At 54.3% G+C, this 14305-nt stretch overlaps 1 protein-coding gene across 1 annotated transcript; it reads right to left on the reverse strand.

The window, feature by feature from the left end:
- Window positions 1-8785: 8785 nt before the first annotated feature.
- Window positions 8786-11592, reverse strand: IER5L (immediate early response 5 like). The gene has a single exon (XM_075905349.1). It carries the CDS (start codon window positions 11350-11352, stop codon window positions 10273-10275), a length of 1080 nt encoding a protein of 359 aa, XP_075761464.1. The 5' UTR covers window positions 11353-11592; the 3' UTR covers window positions 8786-10272.
- Window positions 11593-14305: the final 2713 nt, after the last annotated feature.

The following is a 14305-nucleotide window of genomic DNA, read 5'->3' on the forward strand; positions in this document are numbered from 1 at the left end:
CACTCTTCTCTTCTGCAGACTAAGCCCAAATCCCTCAGCCTCTCCTTGTAAGTCATGTGCTCCAGCCCCCTGGTCAGTTTTGTTGCCCTCCACAGGACTTTCTCCAATGCGTCCACATCCTTTCTGCAATGGGGAAGGGGGGGCAGAATTGGATGCAATACTCCAGATGTGGCCTCGCCAGTACCCTTGAAGTCAATGGAAAGACTCCCATTGCTTAGAGCAGGCCCTGGATCAGCCCCAAAAGGAACTGAATGCTGGTGAAGGTGCTGAACAGACAGCCCTAGGCGTGTTTCTCTCTCCACTGTCCTGCACTTTGTGTGGTCACTTTCACCTTGTGCAAACCAAGCAAGTGTAACCTGCTGCTGCAAATGAGTAGAGATCTCTATCTGTCTGCATTTTTACATCCACTGTGCATGGGTGCTGTTCTTTGGTGCTTGTCCAGTGCCTAGGACAGGGGGATCCTGGCCCTTTATGGAGCAATACAAACAACTGGCCACACTTGCGAGGTTTGTCTGGAATGTGATGACTGTTGAACTCCATGACCAATCAATTCCAAAATTTCCAAGATTGCTCTATGGATGGACAGAGCCCTGTTGATTTTGGTCAAAACTGGAAAACCCGGAGGAGGAAGTGGGGTAGACATGAAGTCCTTAGCATCTGAGAGCAAGGTGACTCCTTCAGCTACCTTGGTAATTGTCTATAGATCAAAGAACCTTAAACTGAGAGACAAGTCAGACACTTCCTTGTGCCTTGCTTGTTGTATTTTGCAATTACCAGCTGTGCTCCTCTCTTTCCATCTTCCCCACCCGGCTCAGAGTTATTTCCAGTAAGTTGGCCTTGTGGCTAAGGCACTGTTAGACTCAAGAAATTTCAATTCCACTTCCACCTCTGCTGCAGATGGCTTGTGTGACTTTGGGCTCCCTGGGCCTCAGCTTTTGATCTGTAAAATGGGAACAGTACCACATCCTTTGAGTCTTACCTAGGTAGACTGTAAGCTCTTCGGCACTGCCTCTCATTCTGCATGTGCAGCACAATGGGGCCTTTTCTTAGTTGGGACCTCCAAGTGCTACTGGAACTCATCTAAGAATAATTTGAAGGTTGAATTTGGCCTCCTAAAGGAGGCAGCTGCTGTCTTCTGAAAGGGGGCCAGCTACCAGTCTACGGCCCAGGGTGCACTGGGGCCAGACTTCGAGCGCATCTGCCCTGTGCACTAACTGGATTTATTCCGAACCCGCAGCTTTTGAAAGTGTGGTGCAGTAAAACAAAGATGAAGAGACCCATGCTTGGAAGGCACTGGCCTCCGGACACACGCAGCTTCTTAAAGAGACGGCTCTCTGAACAGCCACATCTGCCCCTTCTTAAAGGGGCCAGCCGGTAAGCACGTGCTCTCCCTCCTTTGTTAAGGAAGAATCCCCATCTCTGCTCCCTGGCAGAGCAAGGTGACTCCTGCCAGAAAATGAGGGATTCTGCAGAGACGCTAAAGAGGCCCAGGAGAGACCCGTGCATGAGATCTAACCTGGGGGGAGCATTTTGAAAGGAGGGGGATGCCTGCTGCTGTTTTACAATCGCAGGTTTAGGGTCTAGGGTTTGTTTACTTCTTTCTTTTTCCCAAGGACAGACAGCAGAAGCTCCAGGGAGGAAGAGATGTTTAGGGACAGTGAAGGAACAGGTCTTTTCCTCAGTGCTTTTCCTTCATCCATAGCCCTCAGTCTGGCCTGGCTCAGAGCAGCTGTTGCTACTTTTGCTGCATGGAAAACTGGGCCTCTTCCTTGTCTTCATCTCTCCTCCTCTCCCCCTAGAATTTCCTCTAATGAGTTCTCCAGTTCTTCTCCAAACCTAACTAATCACATTCCCTTCCTGCTGAGGTCTCTGCACCCAGCCTGGAGAATGCCAGGCCACATCATTGGGTTGTAGCAATGGCCATGAGCCTGCCTGGAATACACTGGTGGATGTGAATGGTCCTCCCTGTAGGTTATTTCTTAACCCCTCCCTCTTCCCCGGCCGCTCCCCAGTGATGTGGGTCTCAGCTCTCCAAAGGCCCAGAAGCAAAAATAGAACATAGTCTAGGAATGAGGGAGAACCCACAAGTAGAGGGGAGGAACAATTTTCTTCAGCATCAATAGCCAAATCTCTTGCCTCTGCTCCATGATGAAAGGTCTCTCAGGTTGGAAAGCTTTTAGTCCTGGAAGCAACAAGAGGAACCACAAGGCAGATCTGGGATGGAGTTGAGGGACGCCCCCTATAACAATGGAGGGATATGTGTGTGTTGGTGGCACTCCCCACATAAGGGTTTAGTGAGTTTTCTTTGGTAGCAGATGAGCTCAGCCAGACCTGGTGTCCTTCTCACGCCAGCCCATCTGTTCCAGACCCTTTCGTAAGGATCCCTAATGGATCAGAGGGCAGGAGGGAGGGCAAGTTATGCCCTGTCTGTCCGGATGTGCACAGCGCCCCTAAACGGTAGGCTGGGAGCAGCTGTAGGTTTCAGCTTTATGATGAAGACAAAAAATTATCCTGGGAAGAGGGAGAGAGACAGGGTGTGAGCGTAGAGGGGAGCAACCTTACACTGTCACCTCCTTTCCAGCCAGAATGCGACTGACATCATGATTAATTTATCAGGTGCTTATGAATATGCAGATGAGGCTCCAGTTTCTAGGCTCGGCTTTCAGGCGAGAGATTGTGTGATGGGGTTGCTGCTGCCGCTGCCGCCTCCTTAAGCAGAGAAATGTCATGTGGTGGTGGTGGTGGTTAAAATATATAAATAAATGAATTTGCTTCCAAATAAGTCAGGATCTCCACAGGCCTGCCTGGGCTGGGAGAGCTACTTATTTCCCCCAGTGGGTGGGATTCTTGTGGGAGCCCCTTAGTTTCCCCCTCTCCACCCAACAAAGTCATTTTTTGGAGGGGTGTCAGTGTTGTGAATTTGCAGCTGTTCACGTTTGTCCATAAGAGAAGGCAAAAGAAACTTTTCCCCAGGGAAAAAGTTGGTTTGCCTGGAGGTGAGAGGGGGCTGAGTCCAGGTTGTGGGGGTGGGTAGGGCTGCGGGAAGCACAGGGCTACTGGCCGCAGGGCTCCCCAGCAGATGAAACCTCTACCAGTCACGCCTTCCTCTTGGAGTTACAGCTGGGGAAGGCAGAGGAACCGGTTGTTCAGGCAGCCTGTTTCTACTGAGGGCCAGAGAGGAAAATGCTGGGGTGTGTGTGTGATTAAAGCAAGCTTCTGCGGCAGACTGTGGACTGCCTACCCCTGCCGCAAAGGGATCCTGGTAGCGCCAGAGACTAAAACGGGATGCACCAGGGTTTGCTGGAAGGTGGCTTTGTGGGAGAAGGACGGCGGTAGGCAGAACAATAGGAATGAACAACTTCGCAAGTTCACGGGAACCTTTCCGTGGCTGAGGGGTGGCTGCCGTCAGTCACGCCGAGGGCCGGGTGCGCATGAGGTGAACGAGGGTTGTCCCCTCATTAAAATGGATGACTGGGACTCAGCTCTGACTTTGATTCCCGGCTCTGCCACTGCCCTACTGGGTGACCTTGGGGAAATGGGCGCATCCCAGCAGGGTGCTGTGCCTCCATCTGTAAAACGTGATGATCTGTTCCTGCCTCAAGTGGCAGGGCTGCCGCGAAGCTGGATTCATGAGGGTGCCGACAGAGTTTGGTGACTGCCCAATGGAAGAGACTGGAAAAGGGTGAACTGTTTTCCTCCACTATGAAGGCTGCAGCTCCCCCTCCCCCAGAGCAGAATGGGTTTAAACAGCTCTCCAGCCACTAAGGGTTGGGAAAATCACAATGAACCACCCAGCACTACCTGGGGCCCTGTGGGTTAAATCCTCTTCAAATCAAACTCCTGACAAGCTGTGGCTATGGATTCCCTAAAGGTTTTTCAGGGAGGAGGAGGGAGACCAATTTTCAGCTGTCATAGAACTCGGAGCCACTGCTCGTGGTGCCTCGAGACGCTTCCCTCAGCGGAACCTGCTCCCTCTAGGCAGGAAGGTGCCCCTGCTCGCCCAGAGAAATGGGCACCGTCAACTCCTCCTGGGAAGGAATGGGGCTGGGGGCTGTGTTTGGGCAGCAGCTGAGCCTGGGGCTATGGGGCTGTGTTTGGGCAGTGATATAGAGGGGGCTCCAGGTTACAGCATTGACACCAATCTGAATGGAGGGTTGGGATGATCGGCCTGACTCTGAGGGAGCCCCTGCTTCTCTGGATGCTGCTAAGCTGTCCCTTCAGCAGAGGCAACCAATGCCTGGGGAAGGGGAGGCAGCATGAGGGCACCCAGCTTCAAGCAGGAATTAAAATCTAGGGGAGCATGTTTGCCCACATGCCCCCCACACCCTCTATGCCCTGCAGAGATGCCTGATCTCTGGGGCAGCCAAGGTCAGACCAGCTCCCAGTCTTGGCTTGGTCGTATTCCCCACCAATGCCAGCCGCTGCTGTTGTACCATCTCAGCACTGATATGTTCAGGAGGTTCACTTGGGCTACGTCTACATTGGCAAGATTTTGCGCAAATACTTTTAACGCAAGAGTTTTTCCGTTAAAGTATTTGCGCAAGAGAGCGTCTACACTGGCATGTGCTTTTGCGCAAGAGATGTGCTTTTGAGCAAAAGCATCCCTGACAGTGTAGACGCTCTCTTGCGCAAGAAAGCTCCGATGACCATTTCAGCCATTGGGCTTTCTTGCACAAGAAATTAATGTTGCCTGTCTACACTGGCCTCTTGCGCAACTTGCGCAAGAGGGCTTATTCCTGAGTGGGAGCGTCATAGTTCATGCACAAGAAGCATTGATTTCTTACATTAGAACATCAGTGTTCTTGCGCAAGAACTCGCGGCCAGTGTAGACAGGTGGCAAGTTTTTGCGCAAGAGCAATTGCTTTTGCGCAAAATCTTGCCAATGGAGACGTAGCCTTGGTCTCTTGACTAGTTTGGTTCATTCTCTCTCCTGTGGTTATGGGAAAATAGGAACATGGAGAGATTCTGCAGTCACCCATGCCTGACTCTCTGGGAATGCCAAGTCAGGGAGTGCGCCATTATCTAAGAAGGATAATGTCATTCATTATAGGACCCTGGTCTTTGATTGCTAATGGGCAGAGAGCAAAAGAAGCTGGATGGGTCAGTGGGTTTACACTTTCATAGCTTATATGATCTAAATCCTTCCAGCTATGCTGTAATGTAGTTACCTCTCCCCACCGTACACTGCACTCCCGTCTGTGCCCTGTGACACACTAGCCAGGGGAGGTGCCTTTTGTCCCAAGAGCACTGTTTTCCCAGAGGAACAATATCCCCCCTTGCAGATTCTTGGGGGCTAGTGGTAAGAGATGGGAAAGGAGGGTCAACAGACCAGCAGAAAATTTGCAAGGAGTGATGAATGGCTGCCCGTGCACACTGGCCTATCCCAATAGCCACAGTGCAACCTTGGGTAAAAGATGCCACTGACATGCCTCCTGGCTCCCCCCAGCTGAGTGATTAGTAATGTCATACTAGCAACACCAGGTGGAAATGGTCCCTCACCTCTCCCCCATCTCTGTGAAAGGATCAGTGTGAAAAGGTTCTCTATTCCCCATGTGTTTCTGCCAGTCCTTGTGCAAACCACTGAAGGTCGGACTTTCCAAATAGCTAAGCAGGTCCAGTGCTGAATTAAAATCCCCGTTGGTGTAAATGAGACAGTTCTATAGTGCTCTCATGCCCCCACACTGTGGGAACACATTATGCCTGGGGACGGGGTAGCGATGTACTGACTGATCTCTCCCCGAGCTTCTATTCTTGTCATCTTTTCCCAGGGGAAGGAAGATGTTTAGTTTAGAAAGGTCTGTCCTGGGATTTCACACATCACTGACCAGTCTCTCTTTCTCTTACAAGGTGCATGGGGGAGATGTCACTAAGAGATGACCTAGAGGGAGACTCATGGAGCTGCCAGGAGACGTGGGATGAGCTAGCCAAGCAATTGCTTCTGAGCAAGAACCCGACTTCTCAAAGTACCAGTCCTGACCTCTTCCCATGACCTATGACCTATGACCTCAGTGCTTGGCTCAGGCAGCACCCAGCCACAAAACCTAAGCAAAGGGAGAAATGTCCGATCTCCTTTGGAGGGGAGTTTGTTTTAACTGAAGCCACTTCAGGATGCATGTTAGAGGGCATGGGATGTTGGTCTGTTAGCCCAGAGGGTGAGGAGTCAGCCCCATACTCTGGGGTGTCCCTAAGCTCTGACTATCAGCTGCTGGGGTCGGGGGATGGACCACTTGCTAATTGTTCTGTTCGGTTCCTGTCAAGCAGGTGGCATTGGCCACTGGTGGAAGACAGGTCACTGGACTAGATGGACCCATTATGGCTGGGCTTATGTTCTAGCTGGAAAGCCCCTTGTAGCTGGCGCTCAGGGGCTGGGTCTTGGTGTTCAGCAAGCCTCAACCCAGAGGGGACTTCCAGACCCATTCACCTCCAAGGATGGAACAGCTCAGAGCCACTCTGGCACTTCAGGGCTGCCACTCTTGGAGGGAAGGTGTTATGGGCCTGAAAAACCTCCCTGGGGGCCCTGCTGGGTTTGAATGGCCATTAAACATTGGGCCAGAGCCGGCTTGGGCAGCCCAAACCCGGGACTTGTGAGACTCCGCCAAGCACCCTGGAGCTGCTGCTGGCCAAGGTAGGGCACGTGAGGGGAGAAAGAATAAGACCCTCTGTGACCAGCAGTGCCCTCAGCCCTGTCTGGGCAGCGGATGGCGAGGAGGCTAGGGGCTGCTAGCAAAGAGGGCTGGGTGCCCCCTATGGGGCAGAACAGAGAGGAGGGCGGCGGGCCCCTCACCCCTCATCCATCCTCATGAAAGCCGAGCTGATCCCTGAGCACCAATCTCTCCCTGTCCCCTGGAGCGGCTCGCCGTGCTATAGAGATTGTGGGGGGGGGGGGGGGTCTGGCCGGCTGGAAGACGCTGCCAACTCCTGGTCGCGCGGCTGCTGCAGGGCTGAGCCCGGGTCTGCAGCCAGCGAGCGACCCCGCGGCTCTGCGCCAGCCCCCGTGCGCTCCGCTTGCAGCATTAACGGGGGGCGCTGAGTGCAGGGGTCTGGGGCGGGTTGTTTAGCTCTTCGCCGGCACAAAGGCTCCAGGTGCAGCGCTCCCCCCTCCTCCAGGGCCATCCTGGCGGTCAGCGGCCCTCCTGCCCCAACGCCGCCCGGGCGCAAAGAGGCGGCTCCTCCAAAATTCGCCTCTGCCAGGGCAGGAGTCGGGGCGCGTCTTCTCCCGTTCCCCGCAAGCAGCCTGCAGGGCTCCGCAACGGGCGCTAGGAGGAGCTCTGGCAACTGGCTTGCCTTGGAACCAGCGCGCTAGGAGGGGTTGAATGGAATAAAATAACAATCAGACACACAAAGATTTCAGAGACTTCGAGGAGAAAGAAAGAAAGAAAATTAAAAAAACCTTCCCCGGCAGCGCAGGGGGCAACAAAGCCGGAAAGTTCCCGTGCGCCGGGGAGACAGTTACAGCCCACACCTAGCGCAAGGGCCCCACAGCCAGCCCATGTGTAGCTGAGCCGGGCGCTCTGCGGGGGCGGGTAGCGAACCAGGCTTTTAAAGCGTCGTGATTAAACGCGATATACTCGGCGCCGTGTTCGCCTGACTAAGCGGAGTCCTGTTGTTTGTACCTTTCCCGGCGCAATTTCCACCCTCCTCCTCCCCAGTCAATATTGCTGGAGAGGAAAGCACAGAACTTCATTGCACTGTGTGTGCGCGTGTGTGTGGGGGGGGGAGGTTCGAATTGCTGCACCTATTGGACCTCCTCCATCCCCCCCCCCCCCGGGCTCTCCGGAGCAATCGTGGCAATTCTGCTGTAAAAAAGCCGGGCTGGCCACAGCCCCAGCTGTCGATTTCGCTCCACCCCTGCCCGCTTTTCTCACGGGCTGTCCACGCTCCCCTCGGCTGAGGGCAGGCTGGAGGTGGTCAGGGAGCCTTGATCACCTTCCTTCGTTTGGGTGAAGGAGAATAACACACACCACCAAGTGGCACAGAACGGTGATAACAAACTGACTTAAAACCCAACTTCACCGGTGGGGGAGGAGGGGAGAGGGAAGGAGGCGAGACGAGCAGGCTGTGACAGTAGCAGCCCCCAGCAGCTGTAGGGTGCTTGGGAGAGTCCCAGGAGGTCCTGGGACCGGAATTAGCGCTAGCGCGCTCTGCTGCGCTAGGAATCCTCCTGGGGCACAGATTTTTGAGACCGCTGCCAGGCATGTAGCTTACAGGTCACCCCGCTGGGAGACCCAGCCCTGGACAAATGGCATTTGTACCTCTAGTGCCAGAACGCAAAAGCAGTGAGTGTAGGGCCAGTTGGTTTTAAGAGGAACTAGAGCAGCTTTGATTTACGTGGTTAAAATATTCCCCCCTCCCACACCCTTATTATCTAGAAGCGCAGGCAACTTACAAAAAAAAGCAGTTTCTACCTCCCCCTTGCTGGTCAAAGTGCTGTTTTCAGGCCTCCCCCTTTGGGCAAAATGTTCGATCAATTAATCTACTCAGGGAACAGTCACCTGAGAATCGCCCACCTGGCTCACTTTTAATAAGTAGCCCCTCTGCTTAAAAAAAAAAATTAAAGATTTCTGGCAGCTCCTTCCAGGAGAGAAAGGCCAGGCTCTGGTCTAGCTAATATTCCCTGCGAAGAGTGTAGGGTGGATCTATAGCTCCAGCCGAAATGGAAAAGCCTGTCTGTATAAAGGGGTCACAGAGCCGAGCTCGAGCGATTTCATCCTGACTCGCTGCAAAACCTTCTGCGCCTAGCTCTGGAGGTTAGGGAGTTCAGGCCACTGAAGAGACCACCACCAGCTTTATAATGGACTTTTTATTAAGATTATAAATTTAAACAAATCTGAACAGTTTTACCCGGTGATATACCATTCAATCTGCACAAAAATACAGGGATACAAAGAAAAGAAAGAAACCCCAAACGTTTGGCAACGCGTCCTTAGTACACATAGTGCTTATACTGTGAATGTTGGGATGACAGGGCTGGAAAAAAAATCCAATACCTTTTTACAACAAAAGGTTTTTTTAAAAAATAAAATAAAGGGGGGCAAGTCTAGAGCCCCCGATCTCGTCACAAGACCAAGCAATGCTGGTTTTATGATTTGGAAGGCTGAAACCAGAACAGTCAAACTCAAAACAAAAAAACCCCAGCACACCACATTCAAAGAGACGTTAAAAGTAGTGTTAACACGTTTACCTGTGGCAGTCACACACACCTAGGTGAAGGTACACAAATACAGAGCGAGGGTGGGGTAAGGAGGGGCGCTGCAGAGCTGTGCATGATGGGAAATGTAGTTTGCCGGGGTGTCCCCAAACACAGTGTCCGTTTCAAACGCAGTGACCGGCAGGACTACAGGTCCCATAGAGCAGGCAGAAGAGTGGAAGGGGTAAAACAAACCCGCCCTTCTTTCTCCCCCATAGGGAAGCTATTGTACTCTGCAGTGTTCCCCGGCACACACGGTAGACAGAGAGGTCGCAGCAGACAGGTCTTTTCTGGGAAGAGAGGAAAGTTGAAATGTTTTCATTTCTGCCTTCTGACTTTTTAAAGAAAAGAACGGAGGAAAGCAGACCACCAAGCAAGGGGAAGGCTGCTCCCCAAGGAAGCGCGCGGCTGGAGGGTGGCGCTGACCCGCGGTGGCTTTCGAAGGCGGGGGAGGGGAGAAGAAAAATGGAACTAAATTAAGTAGTTTGAACGGGCGAGACGGAAGGATTTAACCCACCCCGCGAGCCACGAACCGTGCAAACGCTGATCTGCCCCGCGGGATCCAAGGAGCGTCAGTTCCACAGACCTGAAGGTGCCGATGCAAAAAACAAAACAAAACCCAAAACAAAAAAACCGGTCACACTTTACTCCCCCTTTTTCTTTAGGGCCCAAAGCGGCAGCCCCCCCCTCCCCACCCCGGCCCCCTTAGTCCAACGGCCCCTGCAGCGTCCCTGCCCAGTCCCACCCCCTCCAGCAAACGCAGCTCCTCCAGGGGCAGAGAAGTGCCGCTCTCCAAACTCTTCCCCGGCACACACGGCTTCCTGCGGGGAGCAGCCCCTTGCCTCACGTGGCAGGCTCTCGGGCCGGACTCGCCCCCGAACTCAAGACAAACTAAAGCCCGAGCGGACACGCGCGCTAGGGAAATAGGTGCTTCTCATCTCTGCAAAAATAAAGTCCCGAGATCTGCGGTTTTTTATTGTACAGTTTATAAAACATCAGCTCGGCGGCCCCCCTCCCCCTCAGCCGCCCGCCTGCCCGCCCCTCTTTGTTTCAGGGGCCCCGCGGCTCGCTCCCCCTTCCCTCCCCTAGAACGCTACGATGGCTCGAGTCCAGGCTCCCAGGCTGGCCAACGCCTGCTTGCCGCACAGCTGCCCGTTGAGGGGCTGCTCACAGTCCGCCTGCTGCCGGCTCACCAGCCCCGTGAAGCCGGAGCCGAAGATGGTGATCAAGTTGGAGATGTTGGAAGAGTCCGGGGGCGGCTCGGGGCTGAAGTCCTCGAAGCGGGCTCGCTTGCTGCAGGGGGCGAAGGGGGAGCCGCCCCCCACTATCGCCCCGCCCGGGTCCCCGTCCTCCTCGTCCTCCTGCCCCGGGTAGTACTTGCGCTTGGTGCCCGGGCTGGGCGGCGGGGCGCCGGGACCCGCGGCGCCCTGGCAGCAGCAGGGGCACTGAGAGCAGCAGTCCTGGTGCAAGTAGCCGTTCTCCACCGTGGTCACCACATGCGTGTCCAGGTCCAGCACCGTGGTGCGGCTGCTACAGTGCGCCGGGGCGCTGGCGGCGCTCGGAGGCGCCGGGCTGCCGAAGTCACAGCTGGCCGGCACCGGGTAGAGCAGCCCCGGAGAGGCGCAGCCGCCGCCCCGGTAGAAGCTGGGGGAAGAGTCTCTGCAAAGCGCCGAAGGGACCGCCGGCTGCGGCGTCTGAGGCGGGCCGGGCTGCAGCTCCAGCGGCTCGTCCTCCTGGGGCGCAGCGGGCAAGAGCGCAGCGCACACGGGCACCTCCAGCAGCTCGCCGCCGCCGCCTCTCGCCAGGGCCGCCCCAGCCACGCCGCCCAGCCCGCAGCCCCGCGGCTGCTGCGCGCTCGCCTCTCGCTCCTCCGGCTCGACCGGCAACTGGAGCGGGCTGAACGCCGGGGGCACCTCTCCGGCTGCGGGCGCGCAGCCCGGGGGCACGCCGAGCTCCTGGTAGTGCTGCTGGCGGCGGTAGAGCTCGGCGTAGCGCTCGCTCAGGTAGAGCTGCCGGGCGTTGCGGAGCACGTAGGAGACCAGCAGGTTCTTGTGCAGCTTGATACCCCCGCGCTGGGTGCGCGAGCTGTGGATCTTGCGCAGGGAAAGGCTGATGAGGCTCTGGGCGTCCAGGGCGCACTCCATCCTCCTCCGGCTCCCCAGCATCTGCTCGCTCCGCGCTGGCAACCAGACGCCCCCGGCCGCATCCACCCGGGCCGGGAAGGGGCTGGGGCACAGCAAGGCTGCTGGCGGGTGGGGGCTGTTTCTCTCTTTCTTTCTTTATTTCAAGGGGCGGCCAGCGCTCCGAGGGGAATCACCATCACCCGTGCGCCCAGCGCCGCTGCGCCCCGTGCAGCCACCACCCCCTCGCCACCCGCCCGCACCTTGAGCGCAAAGCAATGAGCGCTTTTCTGCCCAGCCCCCGCTATTTATATGTCTTCTCCGGCCCCGCCCCTGACTCCCTCAGCCTATCGCCGAGCCCGGCCTGGCCTGACGAGCAGCCACCTCCCGCCCAGGAGAGCCTGGGCCGGCCAATCAGGGGAAGGCGGTTCCTTTGTGCTATTCAAATACCTAACAGACTTGGAGCTGCTGCTGCCTGGAATGTTCTCATGAGAGGAGCCAGCCGCGGCTGCGAGCCGGGCTGGGCGTGGGGGGCTGCCCTGGAGGAGGAGGGCTGGGGGGGCGCGCAGCGGAGGGGTGGGGGAGGCGTACACCGAGGAGAGCCCCCTCCACTGGTCATGCCCTTCTCGGGCTGGGGAGGCTGCTTTCCCCGCGGCTACGCTGCCTCCTTGGCAGGTGAGCTGCCCACCATGTGCGGGGAGAGGGGGCTGGGCTGAGACGGGACTGGGGGCGGCTTCTGGGATTCCCCCTCCGCCCTCCAGCAGGTGGAAGAGTGTGTGTGTGCGCGCGGGGGGGGGGGGGGTTGCAATAATAAACATCCTGAATAATTAATTACTGACCGAGTCCTGGAGAATCCCGCCCCCGGCGCGAGATCCGGCCCCCACCTGGAGAGGCAGGGAAAGCACGTGGCTCACAGGCTACCTAGCGGCGGCCGCTTGTTCGCAGCCCCTTTCAGTCCCGTGTGCTCTGTAAAATGTTCTTGCCCGCCCGGAGTTCGCACAGCATCACCCCCGGCTGCTGTTCGATCAGCTGTGGGCCTGATCCTGCCAACGCTTCGGCCCCGATCCTGCCACGCTCGCTGCTGGAGCCTTGCGCGGATTCCGCATTGGCTTCCAGAAGGGATCCGGCCCCGATAGAGCAGGATGGAACCCTTTGTGGGCATGCATAGGGGTTTGCTTGCGTGGAGCTTGTTGCAGAATCGGGGCTTTTAGCTCCAGGACAGAAGTAGGGGAGAAGGTGCTCAGCTCCTATCAGGATCATTTCCTACCCGTCCCCTTTTAAAGGCAATAGTCATTCCTGACTTCAGTGGGGGTTCCCTGCAGGACTCCAGGTTCGTGATTCAGGCCCTAGACCAGCGTTTCTCAACTTTTTTTTTATAAAGTACCCCCTTTAAAAAAATTAGAAGTAAACCTAGTACCTACAGTTTTCAGACACACACAATTTTTTCTACCATTGCAACACATTTCTTTAAAGAACTTAATCGTAGCCAGGCAGGCAATGAAATTTTTGCTATAAAAAGTACAAAAATACTAAAGTGGTGTAAAACTTACAACAAAAAGTCAGTTTTCTCCAAATTTCAGTTGTGTTGATGTACCCCCGAGACTTCTCTTGAGTACCCTTAAGAGGACGCCTATCACTGGTTGAGAAACGCTGCCCTAGACAATCATTTCATCTATACTGTGGCTGTCAGGGTGGTTGAGTGGTCTAAGCTACCAACCTCCAGAGACTGTTGTTTCCTTAGTGTGGTGTTCTGCCCTCTGAGGGAAGGTGTGGGTTCACATCCCACTTCGGATGCAGTTTTCTAGGTTCGATATTAGGAAAAACTATTTCACTAGGAGGGTGGTGATCTACTTGGATGGGTTCCTTAGGGTGGTGATGGAATCTCCATCCCTGAAGGTTTTGAAGTCCCAGCTTGACAAAGCCCTGACTGCTGGGATGATTTAATTGGGATTGGTCCTGTTTTGGGCAAGGGGTTGGACTCCATAACTCCTGAGATCTCTTCCAATTCTATGATACTACCTCTGATTATAAAATACTACCTCTTATGTGTATTTATTTGTAAAACATTATAGAAACAATAAAAAGATTTCATAAATGAAAGACCATCTCAGGACATGCAAGCCTTGCCACTGACAATATTTGCAGCTAACAGTATTTTATGTACTCTTGGTGCATTGCACAAGCAGTTAAAACAGAATACCCTGGAAAACAATCTCTAAAACCCAAGTCAAAGATTGAAAAGTTAGACTGAACTTTCTTGGATTTCTGTTGTGACACCCCCTCCCAACATTTTTTCATTATTAGTAAAAAAAACAACAACAACAACAAAAAAAACCCCATCAAACAAAAACAAACATCATATTCTTGAAACTAGCCAGTTCCCATGGCCATGTCTATATGGCTGAAGAAGCCAGTTCACACTGTGGGGGGACCATAAATTCAATGACAAATTTCAACCAGCTCCAGTTTTCAGTCTTTTTCACAGTGAGTGGGATGGGCTGAAGTTGGACTGTGCTTTACTTATCTGGCTTTGGTGGATACAATACAAAGCACTTCTTAGGACCTGATCCTGGACTCCTCACTCACTCCAGCAGTCCTTTCTCATTCTAGAAGCCTCATTAATGTCATCTTCTTTCATATGGTTGATGTGCAGCAGCTGCTACAATTTCACCTGAAGTTGATTGAACCACATGGCTACATCAGGAATAGCAGTTTACTGCAGTGATGCCTCCTTCACGTGGCTGTCCTTGGGATTTATGGGACCCTACACGGTACTATGAAACTGGTGCCCCCATGCCTGATGGCAGCTGAGGGGTGGGAGGGAGATGACGATTTTGTAGAGACGTGGTTTTGTAATCTTTAGCAATGTACTAACGACATATTTTAAAAGCACATTTTAAATTAAGGTCCTGTCGACGAACACAAATTCCGAAATGGACAGTATATACCTGGGGTTGGCAAATGCTTCTTACATGGATTTATTACCACTTGAATGGCT

Source organism: Pelodiscus sinensis, chromosome 22, assembly GCF_049634645.1.
Source record: "Pelodiscus sinensis isolate JC-2024 chromosome 22, ASM4963464v1, whole genome shotgun sequence".
NCBI classification, from domain to species: Eukaryota; Metazoa; Chordata; order Testudines; family Trionychidae; genus Pelodiscus; species Pelodiscus sinensis.

What these genes read in the sequence shown, in the direction of transcription:
- IER5L (XM_075905349.1), bottom strand. Translation starts at nt 11,352, where the DNA reads ATGCTGGGGAGCCGGAGGAGGATGGAGTGCGCCCTGGACGCCCAGAGC.